The 26,020-nt window shown below is 41.4% G+C and overlaps 1 protein-coding gene across 4 annotated transcripts in view; it reads right to left on the bottom strand.

The window, feature by feature from the left end:
• The window catches only part of ATP2A2 (ATPase sarcoplasmic/endoplasmic reticulum Ca2+ transporting 2), a 70,323-nt gene that overhangs the window by 2,043 nt on the left and 42,260 nt on the right, over positions 1-26,020 (bottom strand). For 2 of the 4 annotated variants that reach the window (XR_002338285.1, XR_002338286.1), the window contains 14 exons: positions 24,549-24,634; positions 22,802-23,266; positions 15,254-15,342; positions 14,870-14,972; positions 13,498-13,629; positions 8,117-8,239; positions 7,804-8,022; positions 6,776-7,111; positions 5,417-5,637; positions 4,806-5,008; positions 3,476-3,561; positions 3,080-3,213; positions 2,357-2,474; positions 681-2,274 (listed from right to left, as the gene is read on the bottom strand). Coding sequence is in view for 2 of the 4 variants with exons in the window: in NM_213865.1 (NP_999030.1) it covers positions 2,005-2,274; positions 2,357-2,474; positions 3,080-3,213; positions 3,476-3,561; positions 4,806-5,008; positions 5,417-5,637; positions 6,776-7,111; positions 7,804-8,022; positions 8,117-8,239; positions 13,498-13,629; positions 14,870-14,972; positions 15,254-15,342; positions 22,802-23,266; positions 24,549-24,634 (2,585 nt within the window). In the remaining 2 variants the exon portion in view is untranslated. 4 annotated transcript variants of the gene reach the window in all.

Below are 26,020 nucleotides of genomic sequence, written 5' to 3'. Positions count from 1 at the left end.
ACAGGAACCTTGCCCCAGACTCCCAGCATTTCTGGCTGGCCCGGTAACCCGAGAACCTTCATGTGAACACTCGGGGCTTCATTCACGGAGGAGCTGCCAGCCTGAATACAAGCAGCTGCCTGGGCCCTCTTGCTCCCTAACTACTAGGCTGGTTGTTTGCTGGCTGAGCAGAACAATGGCCCAGTAACTGTGCTTTAAATGTACCCTGGAGAGAAAAAACAAGTCTCAGCCACAAAGGATATGACCTAGAAGGTGAAAAGAGGCAGCCTATTTAAGAGGAATGAATGGAGGCCTGAGTTTCCTGGTTCAGTTAATTGCTTTCACTTGCCTTTTGCTTTTTAATGAACCAGCTAACAAGATTCTGGAATGAGTCCTTTAAGCTAACAAAGTTAAAGGGAACCATGACAAGTTTTTGTGACTCCATACCTCAGCACTTGTGAAGGCACTTGTCGTCTGACCAAAGCAGGAGTTTCTCTTCCCCCAGGCCCTTGCCTGACACCTGGCTGTGCCACTGTCCTATGCAGTGTGTGGTGTCTATAGTGGCTCACCCAGCAAGGTTGTGCCCTTGCTGCTCTCAGGGTGCCCGACACAAGGGGCTTATTCGTTAGTGTTCGTATAGCCAGGTCACTTAGTGGCAGTCACCTTTAGGCTAAAGCATCCAAATTCCAGGGGATACTCACGTTAGTTGATGGATGTTGGAAGGCATTGGAGGAAAACACCACAGTTAGGACTGTTAATGACTTATACACTGTTGGTAAGACTGATCTCGAACATGCACAAACATTTATCATAGTAATGATGGTGGTGGTTAGTGCCACATTCAAATAAAAATAGTTCTATACAATATGTTCATTTGGTCATGTGCTATTTACAGATTTTACAAAACACACACACACACACACACACGCACACACACTTGCCCTTATGTCCTCTACATAGGCTTTAAAAACAGGCCAGCAGAAACTTGCATAAAATGTATCACAGATGACAACTGGTGCCTATACATTAAAAATAAAATCCCTACAGCTCCCTATGCAGCAGAACAGGATCCTTCTTCCCCTCAAGCACAATAAAACTAAAATTTCTGAGCTAAGAACTTAAGAGAAAGTTGGACATATTAGTTCAAACTAAGCCACATAAGAGTTAAAAACAAGACAGTTATTTTTCTCTGTCCATTTAAAATGTTTATTTTCCTTTTTAAACTAGATTGTGAAGTGCCACTGAAATAGGCAATGTTGGCAAAACAATGTCTGTTACAATAAAATACATTAGACATTTAAATAAATAACCTTAAAAACTACATGAGGGGACACGAACCCAGTTGATTGAATCTGGAACAATGTTTTCTGCACAAGCGAGAACAGGCATACCTCTTGTTAAGACTGATGTAAACAGAACCATCAAAACCCTACAGGAGAAGCAGCCGAGCAGGGCGGGGGTGGAGGATGGGGTGGAGGTGACAAGGGCTGAGAAGGGTGACGGGGGGGTGGCAAACCAAAAAATACTGACTGAGGTAGCAGTACTCTGCTCAGTGCAGAAAAATTGGCTTATGAATAAAAATTAGACTGTGATCTCAGATTAAATCCAGATGATCATGCAGAAGACACAATACATGCTATTTAGTCTTAGAAAAAACCACACACATTCATTTCCTAAAATCTGCTGCCAATTAATTTGCTGACAATGTCTGCTGGCTCAACTCTTTTTTTTTTTATACAAGGATGAGTATTAAACAGAACACTGTACATGCTTTTTCATCTACAAAAAAATATTTGCATAAAATAGTGTTAGTTCTCTGTACATGTCAATGGACACTTTAATTATGTGTATAAAAAAGGAAAATCTTGCCCCACTGGAGTCAGAAAAAGCAAAACAAAATCTAGAGTATGAAACCTCCTTTACCAGCCAATATGTTCATGTGAAAATTCAGCAGAAATAGACAGTTGCTTTAAACAATAAAAAAATTAATTGATTAAGTTAAACATCTTTATGTAAAACTGTCAGTCAAGACCAGAACATATCACTAAAGTTAGTGTCTGTGCTATAGACCCAGATCACCAGCGGCATTATGAGCAGCACAAAGGGCCAGGAAATCCCATCGGTACATGCCGAGAACGAGCAGGATTTGGTGGCAGGCTGCACACACTCTTTACCAGGTTCCAGGTAGTTGCGGGCCACAAACTTGAGGGTCTCATCCATTAGAATCACAGGCAAGGAGATTTTCAGCACCATCAGCCACTGGGTCAAATTCAGCGGTGTGATCTGGAAGATAAGCTGAAACACAAAGAAGCCTCGTCAAGCCCCTAGACTTGCCGGCCAGGCGGCCACGCCCCAGGCCTGGGTCCCCCCCACTTACTGGCAGGGGTTCCACATAGAGGATTAGGAAGTGGAGTGACATGGACAGGCAGATGGAGCCCACGAGCCAAATGTTCTCCCAAGGTGGCATCCTTAGCAGGGACTGGTTTTCCGACAAACTGCAGAACAAGCAGAGGAAGGTGAAACATGTCCACCAAAGGGCACACGGCATCACTGACAGACCATCTGAAACTACACTTCAATAAGGTGCAGCTCACTTGGCATTGCCCACTGACCTAATTCTACTGACTTGAGTTTCTGAGTGGGAAAGTTGAGGAAGAATGCTCAGATATAGGACAGACTTCCAATTTTAAATCTAGGCTTCATTCAGCACAGCGATCTCATTTCAGTGGGCTCAAAGCTGCTCTCAATTGCCCTTGACACTTAGGCTATTTTGAAACTTCCATTTTTGTCTCTGGCTTAATTAGATGATACTGTTTGTCTCGATGCTAAAGGGCATGTGCTCCTTCCCTGTGGGCACTGGCTCACCGGGTGCTGAACTCCCTATTCTTGGCCCTCGCTATCTCTCACGGGCACGTGGCTAAGCACTCCCACTACTTCCTGGAGGTGATGATGACTTAAGCTCTTAAAACCGGTGCTGCATGTTCTTCCTCTGGGGAGGGCAGAGCTTTCCTGTGATGCTCAATCCACCATGACCCACACACAATCCCTTAGCGCTCCAGCTGTCAGGCTCTTGCCCAGTAGGCTGAGAAGATTCACTGACCTGTTGAGGGCGTTACACATCTCTATGGTGACTAGAACAGACAGCGCCATTGTCATTGGGTAAGGGGATTCAAAGACTGCACAATCCACTCCCTCAAAGTCTGGGTTGTCCTCTTTACACTGTAGGAAATGACTCTGCAACAAAAGCCCAATCACAAGTTCTTTATCAGCCAAGTCCATTTTCAAAGTCCACATACCAATTCCACACCAGACCCACACCAGATCTCACCCAGAGAAGCCCTGCTCTTTCAGAATAACCTTAGATGCAACTGCTTATTATTCAAGTCTTAAGATTATTTGATAAACATCCAAACTACAGAAAGCTCAGGGACAACCCTGTTTGTGAAGGCCTACAGTGCTTTGCATCTCAAGTACAGAAAGAAAGGTGGCCACATACCAGCTGGTAGAAGGTCACTCTTGGACCACCATCGGCAGCAATGAACCACCACGCAGCAGCACCCACAGTAGCAGCACCAACGTAACCTGGAAACAAATCATGACATTGACACACTTGGGGTTTATAGCCTGCAGCATCCCTGCAGGAGCTGCCTTGGGGCCAACCCCCAGGCCAGAGATCAAAAACATGTCTGTTGACAGTAACAGCCTTGCTGCCACTGGCACCTGCTCACTTGCAATCAATCAGCCAAAGCTGCTAGACTGAGGGTTTCCACAATGAGAGGGTGTCTGTAGAACAGAAGGTCTAGGCGGCTTTTCTTCCAGAATTTGTGAGGGAAAGAAAGTACCTACTAAAATTGGTGAGACTGTTACACTAGCCATGCCAATGCATTAAGGCTGTAGGTATGTGAAATCACCCAACAAAGAGAAATACAAAAAGACAAGGCTCAGCATACAGGCGTGTGTAGCATGCCATCACTTGTGAAAATAAATACAGGAGATACATCTATTTGCTGGAGTATCCCAGGAAGGGCACATAAGAAACAACATGGGAGGGGAAATGACTGGCTGAGAGCCTGCCTGCTTTATGCCACAATGTGCTCTTTGAATGTTAAATCATGTGACTGTATTACAACAAAACAGTTCCCACCATGGGTCAGTGGTTAACGAAACTGACTAGCAACCATGAGGTTGTGGGTTCGATCCCTGGCCTTACTCAGTAGGTTAAGGATCCCATGTTGCTGTGACTGTGGTGTAGGCCGGCAGCTGTAGTTCCGATTTGACCCCTAGCCTGGGAACCTCCATATGTCATGGGTGCAGCCCTGAAAAGACAAAAGACCAAAAAAAAAAAAAGGCTTCCTGTGGGACCCTAGGGGAGTCATTCAACCTCTCTGGGCCTCACTTTCCTAACCTATGCAAGGAGGAGGAGGAGAGAAGCAGCACCTGGGCCAGGAGGCTGTGGGATGACACCTAGGAGAACTGAGCCGTGGCCAGGGCTCCTTCTGTGTGTTTCCCAGCCATGCTGACGAGTGCACAGATCCCTTCTCTCACTTAGGCAAAGGAGGCCTTCGTTTAGCATCTTGGTCATATAAGGCCTGAGTCATGCCTGTATTTCTTTTGCCTAGAGGCCCAAAGAAGAGCAAGGATGCTAAAATAATAATGTATATTGTCAACTGGGTCTACACACCTCATTAAACTGCAAGGGGGCAGCCTCCATATTCTGCTACCCAAATATGGGGATTAGACGGAAAATGAGCTCTTAAAGGGTTGACTTTACCAAATTTGGACTTAATTTTGTTGATAAAAATTAGCAATATAAAAACTGTACTCACAGCCAATAGCCAGGTAGCGGAAAAAGAGCCACCCACTGATCAGTGGTTCCTTTGGGTTCCGGGGTGGTTTGTTCATAATGTCCAGATCAGGAGGATTGAACCCCAGTGCAGTGGCAGGCAGGCCATCTGTCACCAGATTGACCCAGAGCAGCTGGACAGGAATTAAAGCCTCAGGAAATCCAAGGGCTGCTGTCAGGAAAATACTGTTTCCACCCAAGGAAAAAAAAGGAAAAAACCTCACATTATTTTTGGCCACTATTTAAGTAACATCACCACCCCCTCCTCCCATAAAATAATCAATGGACAGCAATAACTTTTTTCTAGGCAATTATAAAACATTTATTATCCCAATTCTGAATTAAGTTAATTTCAGAAGACCAAGAACTGTATGTCTCCTTATATAGTTAGTTTAAACTCGTTTCTATGTTAAAGGGCATCCTTTGCACACGGGGCTGGTGCAAACAGTCCTGCTGATGTCGGCAGCACCTCTACCTTCACCAGGGCTGCCTTTGTCTTGCCTGGCCCTCCCTCTCTCCCACTGCACTAAAAGCAAAACTGGAAAACTGGTCATCACAAGCCGAGGAACAGAGTGATCTGTCAAAGGGACCCACCAGACAACTTCTCCCACGTTGGACGAGATGAGGTAGCGAATGAACTGCTTCATGTTGTTGTATATTGCCCGTCCCTCCTCCACAGCAGCCACAATGGTGGAGAAGTTGTCATCAGCCAGGACCATCTCGGAGGCAGTTTTAGCCACCGCGGTGCCAGAGCCCATGGCAATGCCGATCTCAGACTTCTTCAGAGCAGGAGCATCATTCACACCGTCCCCAGTCTGAAAGGGAAACCCACTGTTGGTTTACACACACACATTGCAGAGACGTGCTTGGCCATCCTGAAGCAGGAAAACGAACAGAGCTACTGGGCCTCTGGGCGACAAAATTCTCTGGGAGTTTGCATTTTTATAACTTGCTGTCACAAAACACATTTTACCTGGGTAATGTAAAACTGTGAAATGAACTCACAGGTGACACTTTAATGGAGGTGGAACAAGGAGTTTCTGTTGTGGCTCAGCAGTAACAAACCCAACTAGTATCCATGAGGATGTGGGTTTGATCCTTGGACTCAGTGGGTCAAGGATATGGTGCTGCTGTGAGCTGTGGTGTAGGTCGCAGATGCGGCTTCGATCCCTCACTGCTCTGTCTGTGGTGCAGGCTGGCAGCTGTAGCCCTGATTAGACCCCTAGCCTGGGAACATCCATATGATGTGGGTGTGGCCCTAAAAAGCAGAAAACAAACAAAAAAAAACCCCCTTGTTTTAAATAGCATAGAGTTTCCTAGATAAGTATCAGAAAGCAAATATAACACAATGTTAACAGGTCCAGGTGGAAAATCGTACATGCGGGGAAGAATACAGTAAATACTTCATCAACAGGCAGCTCTTAAAGATAGACACGTGTCACCAGTGCATCTGAATTCATTCACCCAACATTGGTAAAGAATGCAGACTACTTACATCCTCAATCAGTTTTTAGAAAAGTGAAACAGAAACATATGACTTCTAGATCTTAAACCACTCCAGAGTCTTCCATGCATGCAACATAAAGCATGCCAACTACTGATCAACAGAATCCTAGAGAAACAGCACAGATCATGACAAAAATTAAGTTTCAGAGTTCCCTTGTGGCTTATGGGTTAAGGATCTCATGTTGTCACTGCAGCTTGGGTCGCTGCTGTGGTGGGGGTTCAATCCTTGGCCTGGTAACTTATGCAGCCACTGGTGTGGCCAAAAAAGAGAGAAAAAAAACAAAACAAAACCCCCAAATCAACTATAATGGAAAAAATAGAAATCATAAAATAATTTTTTTTTTTTAAATTTCCTATTTGTGGGAGCTATTATTAAATATTTCATGGTCAGAATTAGAATCTGCTGTCTGTGCAGTTTGTTACCTGTACATGACTAAATTCACTCACCATAGCTGTAATCTCATCAAAAGACTGAAGAAATTCTACAATTTTAGACTTGTGGGAAGGTTCAACTCGAGCGAAACAGCGGGCATTCAGGCAGGCTTCTCTCTGGGCTGAAGGATTGAGCTCATCAAACTCCCGACCTGTAAAAGCCTTTGACGTCACATCCTCGTCCTGCCCAAAGATGCCAATGCGACGGCAGATGGCCACAGCGGTACCCTTGTTGTCGCCTGTGATCATAATGACCCGGATGCCTGCCTGCCGGCACAGCTTCACAGAGGAGGCCACTTCGATTCTTGGAGGGTCCAGCATGCCCACACAGCCAACGAAAGTCAGATTGGTCTACAGCAAAAGAATCACCTTATGTCAAAACAGGAAATTTCGGGTTTTCTCCCTAGAGTGGAGAGCAAAGGTTCTGCATTTTCTTACAACAGAATTCACACTACTGATACAAATCCAATGCAGAACAGTGTTAATTCCAACAAATCAGAAATAAAAAAAAAAAAATCACTATTCTTGTTACCAAATCATTCTTCAGCTTTCATAATGCTAATTATTCTGAAATGAGGGGAAAAAAATATACTGAGGAGAACACTTCTGAACAAAGAACATACTTAGTGGCCCATTGTACTCAAGTCTGTTCCTTGTTCAAGGCTTCAGAAGTCACAACCTAATATAAAAGAATTCCATGAGCAGAAAAGTAGATGGACTCTCTCCACTTGGATAATATGACTTTTAGTAACTAATGAGCGTTTTAAAAGTACCTCAACTTTAAAAACACCTTAATTTACAAGAGAGTTGCAAAACAGGTTTTTAGCCTTGATGATTCTACTTTGAAAGTAAAAGGTCTGTATTCCTATCTATGTTTGAAGCAGCAGCCTAAACTATAAAGGTGATGCATTTGGCCTGCAGAAAAACAAATAACCACACCCCCTTCTTGGCAAAAGCAACTCATCTGACCTTTCACTGAAAGAGTGCGGTTTAAACACAATGAACAGGCAGGCTCTGGGTCAAGAAACTTTTCATTAGCTAACCTCGTATTTAATAAAGTTGGCAGAATCCTCAAGGTTCATTTCTTCTCTTCTCATCGGGTTGTCATGAGTGGCCAGAGCCAGGCATCGCAGTGTGTCGCTGCCACTGCCCCATTCCCGAATGACAGACATGATCTTCTGTTTGACGCCAGGAGTCATGGGGACTTTAGTACTTCCAACTCGAATGTGGGTACACCTGTCAATGACACCTTCGGGAGCACCCTAGAAATGGAGAGATTTAGAGCAACGATTTTATTGGCCCACCAAGGATTCTAATCATGCTAAAAACACCTCAACGTCAATCTGCTGTACTTGCCTTCACAAACATTTTGCTCATCGATGTCCGGCTTGGTTTGTTTGGTGTACAATAAACTGACATTGATTTTCTATCACGTGAAAACTCTAGAGTAAATTCCTTTTTCATCAATTGTTTAATGACCTATAAAGAACATATATGGAACATTATCGAAGGACAATTTCTGTAAATTTCTGACTTGTTAAATATTCTTTAAGTACCTACTATGTGACAGGCACTGGGGATAGAGCAATGGACTACAAACAAAAACAGACAAATTCTCATGCTCTAGTTTGGGAAAGACACTAAAATATGAAAGATCACAAATGCCATGGACAGAAAAAAATTTTAAATAAGGCTGGGAAGAGAAAATTATGTCAAGATTATAATTTTACACAAAAGTACTGACAAAAAGGCAGTATCTGAGCAAAAACATGAAGGAATGTGTGAGCGTAAGCAAAGGGAAGACAAGTGCAGGCTGACGTGACCTGACGTGATCAAGGAAGCCTCCAGGCCAACAAGGCTGGAACAGAGTTTGCCAGAAAGAGGTGAGAGGTGTAATGGCAGGCAAGGGGTGGGAAGGTTGTAGGATTTTGAAAATCACTGTTAGGCATCTGGCCTTAACAAGTGAAACAGGAAGACAATGGAGAGTTTCAAGGTCTGGCAGTTGTGTTAAGAATTAGCTTAAGGGGGCAAGGAACACCACTGAAATATCCTAAGTCGTTTTAGACATCTAGTGGCTACTGTATTAGATGTTAGCACACTGACAGTATTTAAAGCCATGAGACCAGAAGAGTTCAAGGGAGTACCTGCAGACAGAAGAGGCTGAGGACTGAGCCCTGGCGCCTCCTCTCCTCTGGTGGGATATGGAAGACCCAGCCAGGGAGGTGACCCAGGGTGGGGGTGGGGGAGACAGTGAAGTGAAGGACTCTTTCAAGAAGGGAGATTGAAAGGATAAATTAACAGCTCAGGGAAAACGAAAGACTGAGAATTAACCTTTAGATTCAGATTCTATTGGACTGTCTATGTATATAGTCATGTTACCTACAAAATAAAGATATTTTATCCTTTTCAATTTTTATATCTTTGACTTCTTTTTCTGGCCTTACTGCATGAACTAGGGCTGCCAATACAACAATAAACAGAAAGAAATGCTGAGTAGAAATTTTTTGTTTGTCTTTTTGCCTTTTCTAGGGCCGCTCCTGCGGCATATAGAGGTTTCCAGGCTAGGGGTCTAATTGGAGCTGTAGCCGCCGGCCTACACCACAGCCACAGCAATGCCAGATCCGAGCTGAGTCTGCAACCTACACCACTGCTCACGGCAATGCCAGATCCTTAACCCACTGAGCAAGGCAAGGGATCAAACCCGCAGCCTAGTCGGATTCATTAACAACTGAGCCATGATGGGAACTCAGAGAGGAGAAATTCTTTTGTTGCCAGTAGGTATGCAAGTATACACACCATCAACTTGAAGATAAGTTTGCTAGTTTTTATCATGAACTGAGTTTAAATTTTATCAGATGCCTTTTCTGCACTGATAAAAATGATCCTACGGTTTTCTGCCTTTATGAAATCACATGGCATTTGACACTGATCCACTGCCCACCCCCCGACTCAGACACATATTTAATAATTGCAGAAATCCCCAAGAACGTCAGCATCCAACATAGGCAGTTACAGGTGGATTGAAGCCATCCTCTAAGGCAGAACTGTCCCAGCCAGCAAAAGGACAATCACTATGAATTCTACATTGTTAGACTGTCTTACTTAGGACGTATTAGTTAAGTACTTAGTTTCCATTAAGCATTTGTACCAATGGCTCTAGAGAGACTGAAAGAATGCTTAAAAATTCTGAGTAAGGTGTGGATCTTGGCACCAGATACCCCCAAGGGGAGAGAAGAACAAAGCCAATTCTTCTGGTATCAGGACTGTGAGGATCGACAGTCCTATCTAAACAACCACCAGGCCTTAAAAGTGGGTCCTGCCCTATTCCTCTCTGAACTATGAGAGGTTCTTGCTTTGGGGGGTGGGGGTGGGGGTGGGGGTGGGGGTGGGGTGGGAGTTGATACAAGTTCACAATTGGGAATTTTCAGTAAGTGAGCACAAGGACAGTCATTTCTGATTCCCTTGCTCAGCTGTTGTGGCAAAGAAACATGACAAAGGAAGCCATGAAGCAAGAGAATGCTTAGACTGCAGACTCTGAAAAGGGGTGGGGGGGTAGTCTTGCCCTTACTTGCAGTGGGCATTATAATTAATGTACCACTTTTAAGCTCTATGTTACTACTCGTTTCCCTTCACTGAGCAGTTACGGGGCTAGAACCAAACAATTCTAACCTCAGTCTCTGTGAAGACGAATCTTCAGGTTGACTCTGGAGGATTTAGTCACACTAATAATAGAGCTGTCAGACAATGTGGCTTTGTGAGGACTGGCCCTCTGCTTAGTAACAACTATAGTGAAACAAAAAGCCTGGACCTGTTTCATGGGAACCATGCAAGTCAGAGCAGGATGCCACAGGGCCTGCCCAAGACCCTCGTGGCCAGGAGATGGCTAGTTGTGGAAATGAATTGGGCTGCGGTGAAAGATCCTGTACCATGCGGTACAAAGCACACAGCCTCCTAATCTGCCCTCCATACCCCGGAAGGATGAAAAGTAAACATATGATTGATAGCTGACCATTCAGCAGAAATGAGCCTTGCTTTTGTTTAACTAGGAGAGGCTATGATTTTGCCTCCCATTTCTCCTTTTCTATCAGGAAACCTTGTTTAAGGAACAAAGAAGTGCTACAGAGAGAAGCCTCAAGTACTGGTAGCCATTTGGAGAAGGGGGCATACAGGTTTGACACTAAAAGACTATGTGTAGCAGAACCCAACTCTGCAGAAATCTAAGCTCCAAGCCTGAGAGGCAGCAGGTAGTGGGAATAGGTCTGAGATCCACTGTAGGATCCCATGACTCTGAATGAAGATGGCATTCATCCCAGTGCAGAGGGGCTGGCAAGTTTCCAGGGTGGTAGTGTGCGGGGGCGGGAATGCACAGACTTTGGGGCCTGACTTTCCTTCTCCTTAGGGGCCTGACTTTCCTCCTCTGCCCCTGCTTGGAGGAGCAGTCCCTTCACTCATTTTCTCTGCTTTTGCAATTCCCACTGCTGAGTTTGCTTAGCTTGATTCTCAGCCTCATGCTTCTTCTCTTCTTTACTTTCCTTCCATGTGTCACCACCTGTCACTCTGAGCTTCACGTACTATAAACACAATGTTTGCAGGCTGCTTAGGTTGCTGCTTCTTTTTTTTCTTTCTTTTTAGGGCTGCTCCCACGGCATATGGAGGTTCCAGGCTAAGGGTCGAATCCGCTGTAGCTGCTGTCCTATGCCACAGCCACAGCCACGCCAGACCCAAGCCATGTCTTCGACCTGCACCACAGAACACAGCAATGCTGGGTCCTTAACCCACTGACCAAGGCCAGGGATGGAACCTGCATTCTCAAGGATACCAGTCTGGTTCATTACTTCTCCATGACGGAACTCCCTTATGCTGCTTCTCATCTAAGCAATCACTCACCATTCTGGTTAGGAGGCTATCACTTAGATCCATTTGGCTGGCCTCACCATGACAGTAAAGGACAATCTGGTCAGCAAAACACTAGGCCTGAGCCTCAGCGGCCAGAATGAGGTCGCTATCAAGGCGCTGCTACCCTCCTTGGGGCCGTGCTGGATCTGTCCTGCAATAGCTTGTCACTAGAGTCTGTGGCCTCACACACCTGGTGCAACTAGACTTAAGTACAATAATCTGCAACATCTGCTGGCAGACTCTGGTCATCTGGTCAACCTCCAGGCCTGGGTCTCCTTAGCAGACTAGTCCACCTGCCTCCCCAAGAAAAAGCCAGGTTTCAGGGCTCTGACAGGAGGGAGAAAACTGGCTAAGGGGCCACACATCTGTGGAGCGTTCTCTCAACTGACAGCACACCTGCACCCTCCACTACTGTCAGCTCAGTGACTGACTTCTGAGTAAGTCGGCCTTGTAGCTGTGGTAATTCCGCTCCAAAGCAACATATCAAAGTTTTCATGTTGTTGACTCAATCTGCTAAATGTTGTGCAGAGAATTCCTAGTTCGATATTATGAAGAATGTTAGTTTGTAACTTCTTTTTCTTGCCACATCCATGTCAGGTTTTGCTATCATGGTTATGCTGGCTTCATCAAATGGTTTCATTTTCTACTTTCTCATCGTCTGTGTAAAACTGGTGTTTCTTAAGCGTTGGCAGAATTGGACCTGGAGAATTTTTTTTTGGGGGGGTGTAGATTTTTAATTATAGATTCAGTTAATTTAATGGACACAGGATCATTCCATTTTTTGTGTCAGCTTAAAAAGCTATGATACTGAAAGGATTTGATTTCTTCCAATGCTGTCAAATTTATTGGTATAAAATTATTAATAATAGCTTTCTGATCTTTACTGTTTCCCTTATACTTAATTTGCTGGTTTTCTACTTTCTTCAGATAGAAGCTTATTGATCGGTTACCAATTTCTAGTTTAATTCAATTGTGGTTGGCAACAGTCTGAATGATTTTAATCCTTTGTAATTAGTTGAGCCCTGCTTCATGGACAAGAAATATGGTCTATTCTAGGGAATGTCACATATGCTTTTGAAAAGCATATTAGAAGTAGCATAACAGAAATAAGGATCAGATTGAGTATATTTATAGTGTTCTTCCATATTCTAATCTTTTCATCTGCTTGTTCTATCAATTAAGATTAAACTCTCCAACACTGTGAATTCATCTATTTTTCCTTTTATTTCCATCAACTTTTGCGTTGTATACTTTAAATGTACTAGTAGGTCCACAGGCATAAGCAAATGGACCATTTAGCACAAGGTCATGGGCAACTTTGACAAGAGGTCTTGATAGACTAGAGAAGGCAAAACCCTGACTGGAGTAGATTCAAGGAAATGGGAAGAGTGAAACAATACAATATATAAACATAGCTCTTCTGAGAAATTCTACTACTGCAAAGGAAAAGAAGCAGGGGCTAAAGTCAAAAGAAAGGTTTCAGATAAAAAACATACGATTACATCTCTAATGAAGGTCTAGCAGAAGGGAGACTGATAAGTGCAGGAGAGGGTTGGGGCTCACTAGACAAGGGGCAGCTGGGTTTTGCTAGGAGCAAAAGTCCATTTCACAGCACCAGGGGGGAAGGTTACATATAGAAATTATCTGTTGATTGACTGCTTTTATTTTTTTGGTCAAACAGCCAGTCATTTAATCTGAGAGTATGGGAAAGGAGACACTGCAAGTTTGAAGAGCTAAGGTAACGTAGTAAGTTGTCTAAGACAGTGAGAGAATGAATGGACTAAGGATAAATGGTATGAGTGATGGCCAGCAGGAATAAAACACCAAGCTCAAATACTGACCGAGTTGCAGGCATTTGCTCGTTCTATTTTAGAAAGACCCTTTAACTCAGTATCAAAGACATTCATCTTCTCTACCAGGCAAGTGAGAGCAGTCTCTGTAGCTTCTCCAACTTTTTCATACACACCCTTTGCCTGTATTAGTTAAAGCACAGGAATTACAAAAGAAGGAAAATAAAAGCAAGTAAATTTTCTTTAATAGACTTTTTCTACAAGGGGACAATCCATCCTTCATCATTATTCTATGGGCCATTTTTATCCCACTCCTGGAGCACATGATCTTATTTGGAACAAATAATTAAATAAACTCAAGGGAGTCCCCTGGTGGTCTAGCAGCCAGGACTCAGCGCTTTCACTGCTGCAGCCCAGGGTTCAATCGCTGGTCTAGAAACTGAGATCCCATGTCAAGCCGCTGCATGGTGTGGCCAAACTAACAAACCCCTCAAAGCACAGGTGGACATTTTATCTTTTTCTAATAATTAGGTCTTTCATTTCCCTTAACTATTAAGAAGCCATTAATCACAGCGTTAATTCAAATGTAGAGAGCTTTCAAATAGTATTTTTTTTTTTTTTAAGAACCACACCCAAGGCATATGGAGGTTCCCAGACTAGGGGTTGAATCAGAGCTGTAGCTGCCGGCCTACACCAGAGGCACAGCAACACCACATCCCAGCCTCATCTGTGACCTACACCACAGCTCATGGCAATGCTGGATCCTTAACCCACTGAGCGAGGCCAGGGATCGAACCTGCGTCCTCATGGATACGAGTTGGGTTCATTACCACAGAGCCATGATGGGAACTCCTCAAATCATATTTGTAATTCCATGTCATTATTTATCATTCTAAAATTTACATGCTGCTTCTTTTGGAGACTGACTCGCTTTTTGATAAAAACCAAAGGATTTATCCATTTATAATTAAAAAAGCGAGAAAAAAGGTTTTCTATTGGTTAAATTTTTTATTGTTATATCATAATCATAACAACCCTCTTTTAAGTCTCAGCCTGTCCTCAAGGATATAATGTTACTCATCTTAAAAAGCAAGATCAATACTCTATACTGTAAGGAAAAAGTATCCTGGGTTTTATTTGTTTATAGCAACCAGGCTACACACAGAAGAGAACATCACATATACCACAACTCTGAGTTAAGTAACTGCAATACTCAGTCAGAGAATATAAGAAAGGCTCCCACAGCTCTCTTTGGGTAGGTCACCCTGGCTGACAGAGATAGGCTCTTGAATGGGAAGGGGAAATAAAATCAGGAACCTGTACTTTCAGAAAGGGAGGAAGGAAGGCTAGATTTTCCTTCCACCCACCACACCCTTGAACCAGGAACAGCCAGGTCTAGTTTCTCATTTATGAGGAGCCTTACCTCATTGTAATCCAAAGCAGAGTCATTACAGAGAGCACAAATTGTTGCCAATTCCACAAGACCATCATATTGATGACACTTTACTGGTTTATCATCTTTATGGCTGTCAACAGAAAAAACTCTTAGAGCACACTGTGGTCACTGCTATTGATTTTTATTTAATTATTCAATATTAATAGGCTACTGTGGACAATATACTGACAAGTATTCAAAAGAAGAGTGATGGCTCTTAGAAATCTGATTCTGGAGATGGTAGCCTAGCAGAATGTATCTATATTAGGTGTCAATCAGTAAAGACCAGAAAGACTTAGTGAAATTCTTCCACCACGGGTATCAATAAAGAACAAGAAGAAATCCTACTTGAAAAGACAAGGGTTTACTCACACTTCTCCAATAGGAGCATATGTTGATCCAGTTATGGTAAACTCATTCAGGGAACAAGTATCACCTTCAACTTTGTCCAGAATGAACATCTACAGGAAGAAAAAAAAAAGGCCTAAGTGTTTAAAAAGTATTTTAAAAAAGTGCTAGGAAAAAATACAACCTTTGCTAAGATAAAAACCCTTTCTTATTTAAGATAGCAAATCATTATCTGTTTTTTTTTCAGCTGTGCCCATGGCATGTGGAAGTTCCTGGGCCAGGGATCAAACCCATGCCACAGCTGTATCCAGAGACACAGCAGTGACAACACCAAATCCTTAATCTGCTGAGCCACCAGGAAACTCCCAAGATATCTTTTTTTGTTTAGTCTTTTTGGGGCTGCACCCACACCAGCATATGGAAGTTCCCAGGCTAGGGGTTGAATCGGAGCTACAGCTACCAGCCTACGCCACAGCCACAGCCACACCAGATCCAAGCCACATCTGTGACCTACGCCATAGCTCACAGCAATGCTGGATCCCTAGCCCACTGAGTAAGGCCAGGGATCGAACCCAGATCCTCACAGATACTAGTTGGGTTACTGCTGAGCCACAATGGTAACTCATTCCCCCCCCTTTTAAAAAATTATTTTTATTTTTTCCATTATAGTTGATTTACCATGTTCTGTCAATTTCTACTGTACAGCAAAGTGACCCAGTCATATGTGTGTATGTGTATATATTCTTTTTCTCACATTATCCTCCATCATGTTCCATCACAAGTGACTAGAAATAGTTCCCTGTGCTATACAGTAGGATCTCATTGCTTATCCACTCCACATGCAAGTATGCATCTATTAACCCCCCCCCCAAGATATCAATTTTAATCAAACTTTCTTTTGGCTGCACATGCAGCATCTTGGGCCAGGGATCAAAGCTGTGCCACAGCTGTGACAACACCAGATCCTTAACACGCTGTGCCACAAGGGAACTTTCAATTTTCTTTTTCCATTTAAAGTTTTATTGTAGTTGATTTACAATGTTGTAATAATTTCTGCTGTATGAGAAAGTAATTTAGTTATAAATGTACACATATCCATTCTTTTTCAGATTCTTTTCCCACATAGACCACAGACTATTGGACAGAACTCCCTGTGCTATAGAGCAGGTCTCCATTAGCCATGTATGCCACAGTGTGTCTATGCCAATCCCAAACCCCCAGTCCATCCCTCCCCAACCATCCTTTGGTAACCATAAGTTTGTTTTCAAAGTCTGTGAGTCTGTTTTTATTCTGCAAATAAGTTCATTTGTATCCTTTTTAAAAAAAGATTCCACTTATAAGTGATATTACATGATTTGTCTTTCACTATGTGACTTAGAATTATAATCTCTAGGTCCATTCATGTTGCTGCAAATGGCATTACTTCATTCTTTTTTTATGGCTGAGTAACATTCCACTGTATATATGTACCACATCTTTATTCATTCCTCTGCTGATGGACATTTAGGCTGCTTCTACATCCTGGCTATTGTAAACAGTGCTGTTATCAACCTTGGGGCACATGCAGCTTTACGGTTTTCTCCGGATAGATGTCCAGGAGTGGGACTGCTGGATCATATAATAGGGAACTCCCAATTTTAATAAAACTTATTAACTGAAGCTCAGCATGACTAATACTGTCCCTTGGTCCAACTAGACGCCATTAAGATCACCTGCCCATCCACCTCAAGTCTGAGAAACAGTATCACTGAGGTGCTGAACAAATAAGCAGGAGCAATGACACCAGACAGAGAGAACCCACGTGAAACCCCAGTTACAAGGACTCTGGGTCAGCCAATTCCAAAGACTCAGCAGCAACTCTTTAGAATGCTCAGTATTCCAAATTTCAAATGTCTGGCTGAAAACATGATACAGGTATTCCCGCCTTAAAGCTAAGAGTAAAAGCCTGGGAAGAATAAACTCACATTTCAGAGCTGCATAAACATTTCTAAAGTAAAATAAGACACATTGCTTCTCTACTCCTTTCTCATTTATTTTCATTATGGTTGAACAGCTTACTTTCTAGGGAGCTGTGCAACTACACATATACAGTAAGGAGCTTGCAGAGAGCTGAATGAGCTGATGTTACCAAGACAATACAGATGGAAGCATGCTTGGGAAAGAACTCTTAATTTTACAGAATAATAAAGCGACAGGAGTTAGTTTCTTAAAGATGAGGCTTCTGTGTTTTCCCCCTTGGTCTGCTTTCCAATTATAATTCAGAAGTCCAGCTTGGAAGACCAAGACTTAGGTTTGTGTTTTCTTCACAAATTTAAACTGTAAACCTTCCCTTAAAGAAAAAAGAAACTAAAACCACTCTGACTCATGGTAAGAAAATCCGTTCATCCTTTTTTTTTAGGGCCACTGGTGCGGCATATGGAAGTTCCCAGGCTAGGGGTTCAATTGTAGCTACAGCTGCCAGATCCAAGTTGTATCTGCAACCTATACCACAGTTCATGGCAATGCCAGATCCTTAACCCACTGACCAAGGCCAGGGACCGAACCCGAAACCTCATGGATACTAGTTGGATTGTTTCCACTGCGCCACAATGGGAACTCCTTTTTTTTTTTGAAAATTTGTTCATCTTTATTTTGTTTCGCTTTTTAGGGCCACACCTGAAGCATATGGAAGCTCCCAGGCTAGGGGGGTCAAATTGGAGTCAGTATTTTGACTCACAAGATTTGCTTATCATATAGCATATACTTTTAAAGTCCCAAAGCTTCATTTCAAAAGTATACTCAAAACTAAATCAACTTTGGAACTGAACCTAAGTATTAAGACAATACGTTTCTTTTTAAAATAAAAATATATAATGGGATTTAAAATTGCAATGACTCCTGAAAAAAGGTTCTAGTTTAAACACATAACCAGTATGTCAAATGAGGAAAAGATTCATGTCCAAGGTCACATGCAGCAAAATCAACAACCCCTACAATCTTTTTTTCTAACAGATACAACACCTAATAAAGGACGCTTGGCAGTGAGCCCTTTCCAAAGACGTTTGACATTTTACAGAAGGAGAAACAAAAGAACTGGAGAGGTTAACGGATGTGTTGAGGTTAAACAATTATTAAGCGGAAGAGAGAGAACCAGATCGACCAATCTTTCCTATTAGATTATTCAACTTTACCTTTCTATGAAAAGTTATATGACTCTCAGGCATTATCACAACTTCTCAAAGCCTAAGTTTGAGCAGGATTACCATGATTCAAATAGTCATACATGAAACAAATTAACTGCGCTAAGCCTTATCAAAGCAAGTTGGTACTATTATTATTATTTACCATGCTTTAATGATACTGTTTATAAAACAGAAACCCTTTGGGTCTATATCAGACTCCAAAGTATTCTAAGAAATTCAGAATTCTAACTCACACCAATTAAATCTGAATGCACATGGGCATTTTAGACTGTGAGCAAGTGAACCATTTAGACACTGCATGATGAAAGTATCCCTAATTCAAGGGCAGTTATGCAATCCACTGCAAGAAACCTCCTGTAGAATACTGATTAGCATCAGCTTTCTCTTGCCACAGTAGAACGGAACAAAGAGGCAAGCTGTTTCTTCAATAGAACATTTTAAATCAAATCATTTAAGGGAAAATATAAGAACAAAAAAATTTAGTTATGGACTCTGTTTTAGTCTGAAGTTTGATTTGCTGCCACAACTTTGAAAGTAACTTTTTTTTTTTTTTTTCTTAAAGATTACGATTTCACAGACTGCTTTACTTTCATGGATATAAAGAGTCTTCTGAAGAGTGAAGCTTACAGGCTAAGTTTACATAATTTGAAAACCAAACAGGTAACAGGAAATTCCCTTTCTCTTCTCCAATCAGCTTTTAGCTGACAACTAATTTTTAGCAGATTCATCCAACCTTTTTTGGTTCCAGGTAAGGAGAACTTGGATAGCTCAGTTACATCCTGCATCTACTTAAGAAACTCAAGACAAGATAGATGCTCTCTGCTTGAGAGAACACCCCCATCTGCTTTAAACCCGTCTGTTCATCCTAAATTTGGGTTTCAACTACACAAAGAGTTACGGGATGTGTGTGTATCTGAAAATTAATATGAATTTGAATTTGGCACGATAAAGATTCAGAGGGTTCAACTGTATTAAAACAGAAACAATTTCCAATGCTAAAAACAAAAACACAACACCATTATCTAAAACCTGGAGATAAAGCCAAGAAGATGATGGCATGCCCTTTCAATGTCATTCAGAAGCGTTACTTAAAGGCCTATTCAAAGACTGAGTGTTCTAGAAAAATTTATTTATTTTTTGTCTTTTCGCCTTTTCTAGGGCCGCTCCCACGGCATGTGGAGATTCCCAGACTAGGGGTCGAATCTGAGCTGTAGCCAGAGCCACAGCAACGCAGGATCCGAGCGGAATCTGCAAACTACACCACAGCTCACGGCAACGCTGGATCCTTAACCCACTAAGCAAGGCCAGGGATCGAACCTGAAACCTCATGGTTCCTAGTCGGATTCATTAACTATTGCGCCACGACAGGAACTCCTAGTAAAATTTATTTTTAAAACTTAAAAAATTTTTTCATTTAACTTTTTCTTCCATAGCTGCACCAGCAGCATATGGAAGTTCCTGTGCTAGGCGTTGAATTGGAGCTGCAGTGCTGGCCTAGGTCACAGCCACAGAAATACCAGATCTGAGCTGAACCTGCAACCTACACCATAACTTGTGGCAACGCTGGATTCTTAACCCACTGAGCAAGGCCAGGGATTGAACCTGCATCCTCATGGACACTCTCTAAGGTTTTTTTCCCATTGAGCCACAACGAGAATGCCTAGAAAAATTTAACAGTGAAAATAAGATTAAAAAAAAAAATTTTTTTTTTTTTGGTCTTTTTAGGGCTGCACCTGCAGCATATGGAAGTTCCCAGGCTGGGGTCAAATTGGAGTTACAGCTGCCAGTCTAGCCTGGGAACTTCCACAGCCACAGCAAATCAGGATCCAAGCCACGTCTTCAACCTACACCACAGCTCACGGCGGCCACAAATCCTTAACCCACTGAGCAGGGCTAGGGATCAAACCTGTATCCTCATGGATACTGGCTGTGTTCGTTACTGCTAAGCCACAACGGAACTCCAAAAAAGAATTAACATTGTTTCACTGTGCTATTATTAAGGGCTCATGTTTTATGCAGTTGTGGATTTTGTCCTCTAGAAAAGGTAACCTTAATTTTATTGCCCTATAGGATATTAACCAGTTTTTGTAATCTAACATCAATTATATTCTAATATTAAGCACTTCCTTACATGCTCTTATAACAAGTTTTACCAAATTACTGATTATCTCCCATTGAGTTAATGAGGCAAATAGTATCTTTAGTATGTGTCCACTCAGTATTTGTATGAGTTGAGTACCTTCTGGGGAATTACTCTGATTTGCGCAAATTAGTAGCAGTAGTTTTTTAATGTGTATGTATCACTTTTTAATTTTTCCCTTCCAATTTTATTGATCTAATTGACATACAGCAATGTTTGCGTTTAAAATGTACAGCATATAATGATCTGACAAACATCATGAAATGATTAACACAATAAGTTCAATAAACATCTGGTATCTCACACAGATACAAAATAAAAAACTTTTTTTCCCTTGAGATGAGAACTCCTTCATCCTAATGTTTGTTTTTGAAGAATGGTTTCCAGTGCACCGGCTAGTGATTCGACATTTCTATACATCTCAAAATGATCCTAAGTCTGTAGTTGTCATCTGTCAGCATACAAACATAGCACATTATTACCAACTATGTTCCTCACACTGTACATTTCATAGCCGTGCCACACCTGTTTTTTAACTGCAAGTTTGCACCTCAATTTGCCTCATGTATTTCTCAACCACCCGCCCCAAAGTTGTTTAAATAAAACTTAGGGAATTTGAATTACAGAAAGAACTTAATTCAGCGCTCTCATTATCAATTAGAATTTTAGGTAGGCAGGTTAACTATCTGGTTTATAAAACTCCTCCTCTGAAGTTTGTGTTAACATACATACATTCAGAGATACAGAAACAAGGAAATAAAGGAAATCACAGTCACCTAACACATTTACAGACTACTTAGACATTTCCTCAATACAAATGTATCAGCCATGTATTTTATTTTTTGGCTGTGCCCGCAGCATAGGACAGGGATCTAACCCACACCACAGCTGTGACAACGCCAGGTCCTTAACCTGCTGAATCACACAGAAACTCTCTATGTCGGCCATGTAGATAACTTTTATTTCATGAAATAGTTTTAGAAATTAAATGATTAATTCCTCTGAAGTATAAGAAATGATCTTGGGGAGTACCACTGTGGGGCAAGGGGACTGGCGGCATCTTGGGAGAGCTGGGTTGCAGATTCGACCCCTAGCCCGGCACAGTAGGATCTGGCATTGCAGCCACGGCTTAGGTCAAAGCTGCGGCTGAGATTTGATCCCTGGCCTGGGAACTCCATATGCTGCCAAGTGGCAAAAAAAGAAAAAAAAGAAATTATCTTGGACTCAGGCTACACACACAACATACAATTTATTTAAAGCAAATAAAAGGTATTAAATTATAAATAAAAGGCTTTATGATCTAGCCCTCCCACTCCTGGGCATATATCCAGAAAAGATGAAAACTATAATTTGTAAAGATACATGCACCCCAACAATGTAAGGTCTATAATGTCTTGTTTATCACATCACCTAGAATGGTATAATGCCTATAATGAAGAATCAATAAGATGTAACAAATTGTGAGGACATATTTATATAGTTACACTGTTTTTTAACCAATTTATGCATTTTATATTTTACTTATTTTCAGAGGGTGTATTATTTTTGTTATTCTTACCAGTTAATTTATTCCTTTTATTATGCTATATAAAATATTTAATGATAAAAAAAAAAAAAAGATACATGCACCCCAGTGTTCACAGCAGCACTATTTATAGTAGTCAAGACATGGAAGGAACCTAAGTATCCCTTGACAGATGAATGGATAAAGGAGATGTGGTAAATATACACAATGGAATATTACTCAGCCATAAAAAGAATGAAATAATGCCATGTGCCACAACATGGATAGACCCAGAGATTGTAACACTAAGTAAGATAAGTCAGAGAAAGACAAATATCATATGGTATCACTTACATGTGGAATCTTATTAAAATGATACATGTGAAGTTATTTACAGAACAGAAATAGATTCACAGATTTTAAAAACAAACTTATGGTTAACAAGCCGGGGGGAGAGGGATAAATCAGGAGTTTGGGATTAACAGATACACAATACTAGATAAAAAACAGATAACAAGAACCTACTGTATAGCACAGGAAACTATATTCAGTATCTTGTAAAACCTATAATGGAAAAGAATCTGAAAAAAATGTGTATTTATGTATAACTGTATACCTAAAACTAACACAACATTGTACACCAACCTTAATAAAATAATAAGTCAAAGGTCTTGATGGCATGAGGGCATATTCTTAAGGATGAATTAACAACTATAACCAGGAAACATTCTCATACTCCCACTTACCCTGCAGACTGACATCTGGTTTGTTGTAAGTGTACCAGTCTTGTCTGAGCAGATAACGGAAGTGCAACCAAGGGTTTCCACAGAAGGGAGACTTCGAACAATGGCATTTTTCTTTGCCATTCTACGAGTTCCAAGAGCCAGGCAGGTGGTAATGACAGCAGGCAGGCCTTCAGGAATGGCTGCTACAGCCAGGGCCACTGCAATTTTAAAGTAATAAATAGCACCTCTGATCCAGGAGCCTCCATGAACCGGGTCATTGAAGTGCCCAATGTTTATGATCCAGACTGCAATGCAAATAAGGGAGATGACTTTGGAAAGCTGTTCCCCAAACTCATCTAGTTTCTGCTGGAGGGGTGTTCTCTCCTGTTCCGTTGCTACCATTTCATCCCGGATCTTGCCAATTTCAGTGTTAACTCCAGTTGCCACCACCACTCCCATGGCTTTGCCAGCTGCTATGTTTGTACCCTAGGACAGAAGCAGAGAACTGGTTACAAGATTAACACATACCCAACTTAATATTGACTGGTAAACTCAGATTTGTGTGGATTTTGAGGAAGACGTGCAGGTTCTCTCACCACATTCCAAAAGGCCTTTCAGTGGCTACTATTCAGGCAACCAGCCATCCAACTTTGATGACAAGCAAAGTGTGGTACACCTCTCCCTGCCTCCGCGTGAAATGAGAATGGTACCTACTCATTTCAAAGCAGTCTGCACTGGCCCACTGGAATTTCCATTCATAACACTGAGCTTGGCTTACAGACTAGCTTTGGGCTGGAGTAGTACTCTAATCCCTGTGTACCCAACCTGCCAAACTTCATACAGCATTCAACCCTAAGCATTCTCCGCCTCTGGATCCAACAACTTAACCTCCCCTACTTTTATCACGCATAAGAAGGGCAAGCAAGACCATGGGCTACCTTTCAGAACCTCCACTCAAGCATTGTATTCAAAGATCAACATAACCAAGTGTAAGGGTTCCCTCCTTGCCCCATTTTATTAATTCCTAGTGTTGCAAGAATATGGCTTATTTTCACTGTAGCTCTATGGTACTTTTTTACTTACTGTGGGTGGGGTTAGGTTCCCATGCTAACCCACAAAAGTCCACTACTTGAAATATCATTTTAAATTCTAAACAAACAAAACCATAAATCTCCCAACTTCTATTTCAAAAAAATTTAACAGAAAAACTTTAGTGGTACGAGTTTTACTTTTCACCCAGACTCACCAATTATTAATGATTTGCCACATCTGCTTTCTCTCTAAACACATACCTTTTCATTGTGAACTATACACAGCTATCATCCACATCGTTTTATAAACATCCCTTTTGAAGCAAACCTTTCCCAAACACATCTACTATTCTGTGTTTATAGATCAAGAGTTTAAAGATGTTTGGGAGTTCCCTCTGTGGCACAGTGGGTTAAGAATCCAACTGTAGTAGTTTGGGTCACTGTGGAGATGTGGGTTTGATCTCCCATCGGGGCAGTGGGTTAAAGGATCCAGCGTTGCCACAGTTGTGGTGCAGGTTGCAACTGCCACATGGGAATTTCCGCATGTCATGAATGTGGTCAAAAAAAAAAAAAAGACATCTAGGTCACACATTTCGCCATTACACATCACTGAATTTTTCTGACAGCTGAGGGTGACCATGAAGTGGAAAAAGAAAAAAAACAAACAAAAAAAAACCTGTAGAACTTAAAACTCTGAAGACTATCAAATGTATTTTTATTTGGAGACAAGTACTTACAGAAAAGAGCATGTTCTTCTTATCTTGGTTGACAGCCCGTGGGTCAGGGACAGGGTCGGTGTGCTTGATGACAGAGACAGACTCACCTAAGCAGTTGGGATAGAGAAGGTTTGTTCAGATGTGTGCAGTCTATACCTAGAACCTTAGTACCCTCATCCACTCATACCACCACTCACCGAAAAGGACAAAAAGGCCCAATTCATTCAAAAGGGCAGAAACTAGTAAAATTCAGTAATAGAAAACTAATTTCAGAGGGAAAAAGGCAAAATAAAGGTATTTAATTTTGAAGTAAAATCCTAGTCAAGTAACCTTTATTTTCTTGAGTAACTGTTCAAATTTAGTTCATTTGCAGGTATCATTTTATACTCTAATATTGTGAATGTAGATCTGTTGTATACTTACATATACACACACTCCAATACTTTAAAAGGTGAAAGTATATTTACTTTTAATGAACAAACAAGATACACCACATGAATACTGAGAATCATCCATCGGAAAGCCTCTTTTTGTTCAATAATGCTGAAGATGAGAAATGAAAACACTGGTCTAAAAATATCTGCATACACTAATAAGATCATTCTTATTTCAACAAAACAAAACAAAAACACCGGCAATAAGGAGTTGCACTAAAAAGATCACATGGTATAAAAGACTACTTCTTAGAACTTTCACAATGACTTGATGAATTTGGTTGCAACTTAACATCACTTAAGAAATGCAGCTGATCCTTGAACAACTGCAGGAGTTAGGGAAGCCAGCCTTCTACATAGTCAAAAACTTGCATAGAACTTATAGCTAGCTGGCCCTCCATATACACAACTTCCCTGTATTTGAAGTTCTGCATCTGGTATAGGCAGCACTATAGTATCTACTACTGAAGAAAAAAAAAAAAAAAATCCACATATAAGTGGACCTGTGCAGTTCACACCCATGATGTTCAAGGGTTAACATCAGGTTGAGTGATGTGAAATATATATAGTCCCAACTGTTAGCTTAAATTTCAAGCAGCAAATTTCACTCTCAATATTTGACTAAAGAATCTGGTTCTTCAATCTGTGATTTTTAAACAAAAAAAAAAAAAAAAAAAAAAAAAAACATTTAAGAAACTCTATGGAAAGTTTTAAAACAGTAATTATTTCTGTTAACATGATATGAAAATTTCGTACACACAACCTGATCAATTCCTTCCCTGCCATCTCATGGCTTAATCAGCTTCCAGGTCGTTGCTGCTAACAGGAATTTCAATAGGTAAGCTATTCATAAAGAAACAATAAAAACTGCAGAGCTCAAGCTACTCACATGCCTACCGCTGTGGCATTATTTGCTTTTCAAAATTAATCATCAGATAAATCTTGATAATCTTAATTTTCCATTTACTCTCTATTTAATTCAGGTTAGCATTGTTTAAATTAATCTTCTGACCACCTTACTTCCAGTTAATATGAACCCTCCACCCTAGACCGTGCCTT

This window comes from Sus scrofa, chromosome 14 (genome assembly GCF_000003025.6).
Source record: "Sus scrofa isolate TJ Tabasco breed Duroc chromosome 14, Sscrofa11.1, whole genome shotgun sequence".
Classification (NCBI taxonomy): Eukaryota; Metazoa; Chordata; class Mammalia; order Artiodactyla; family Suidae; genus Sus; species Sus scrofa.
The sequence above is the reverse complement of the archived record's forward strand: the minus strand, read 5'-3'. Positions and strand labels throughout refer to the sequence as shown.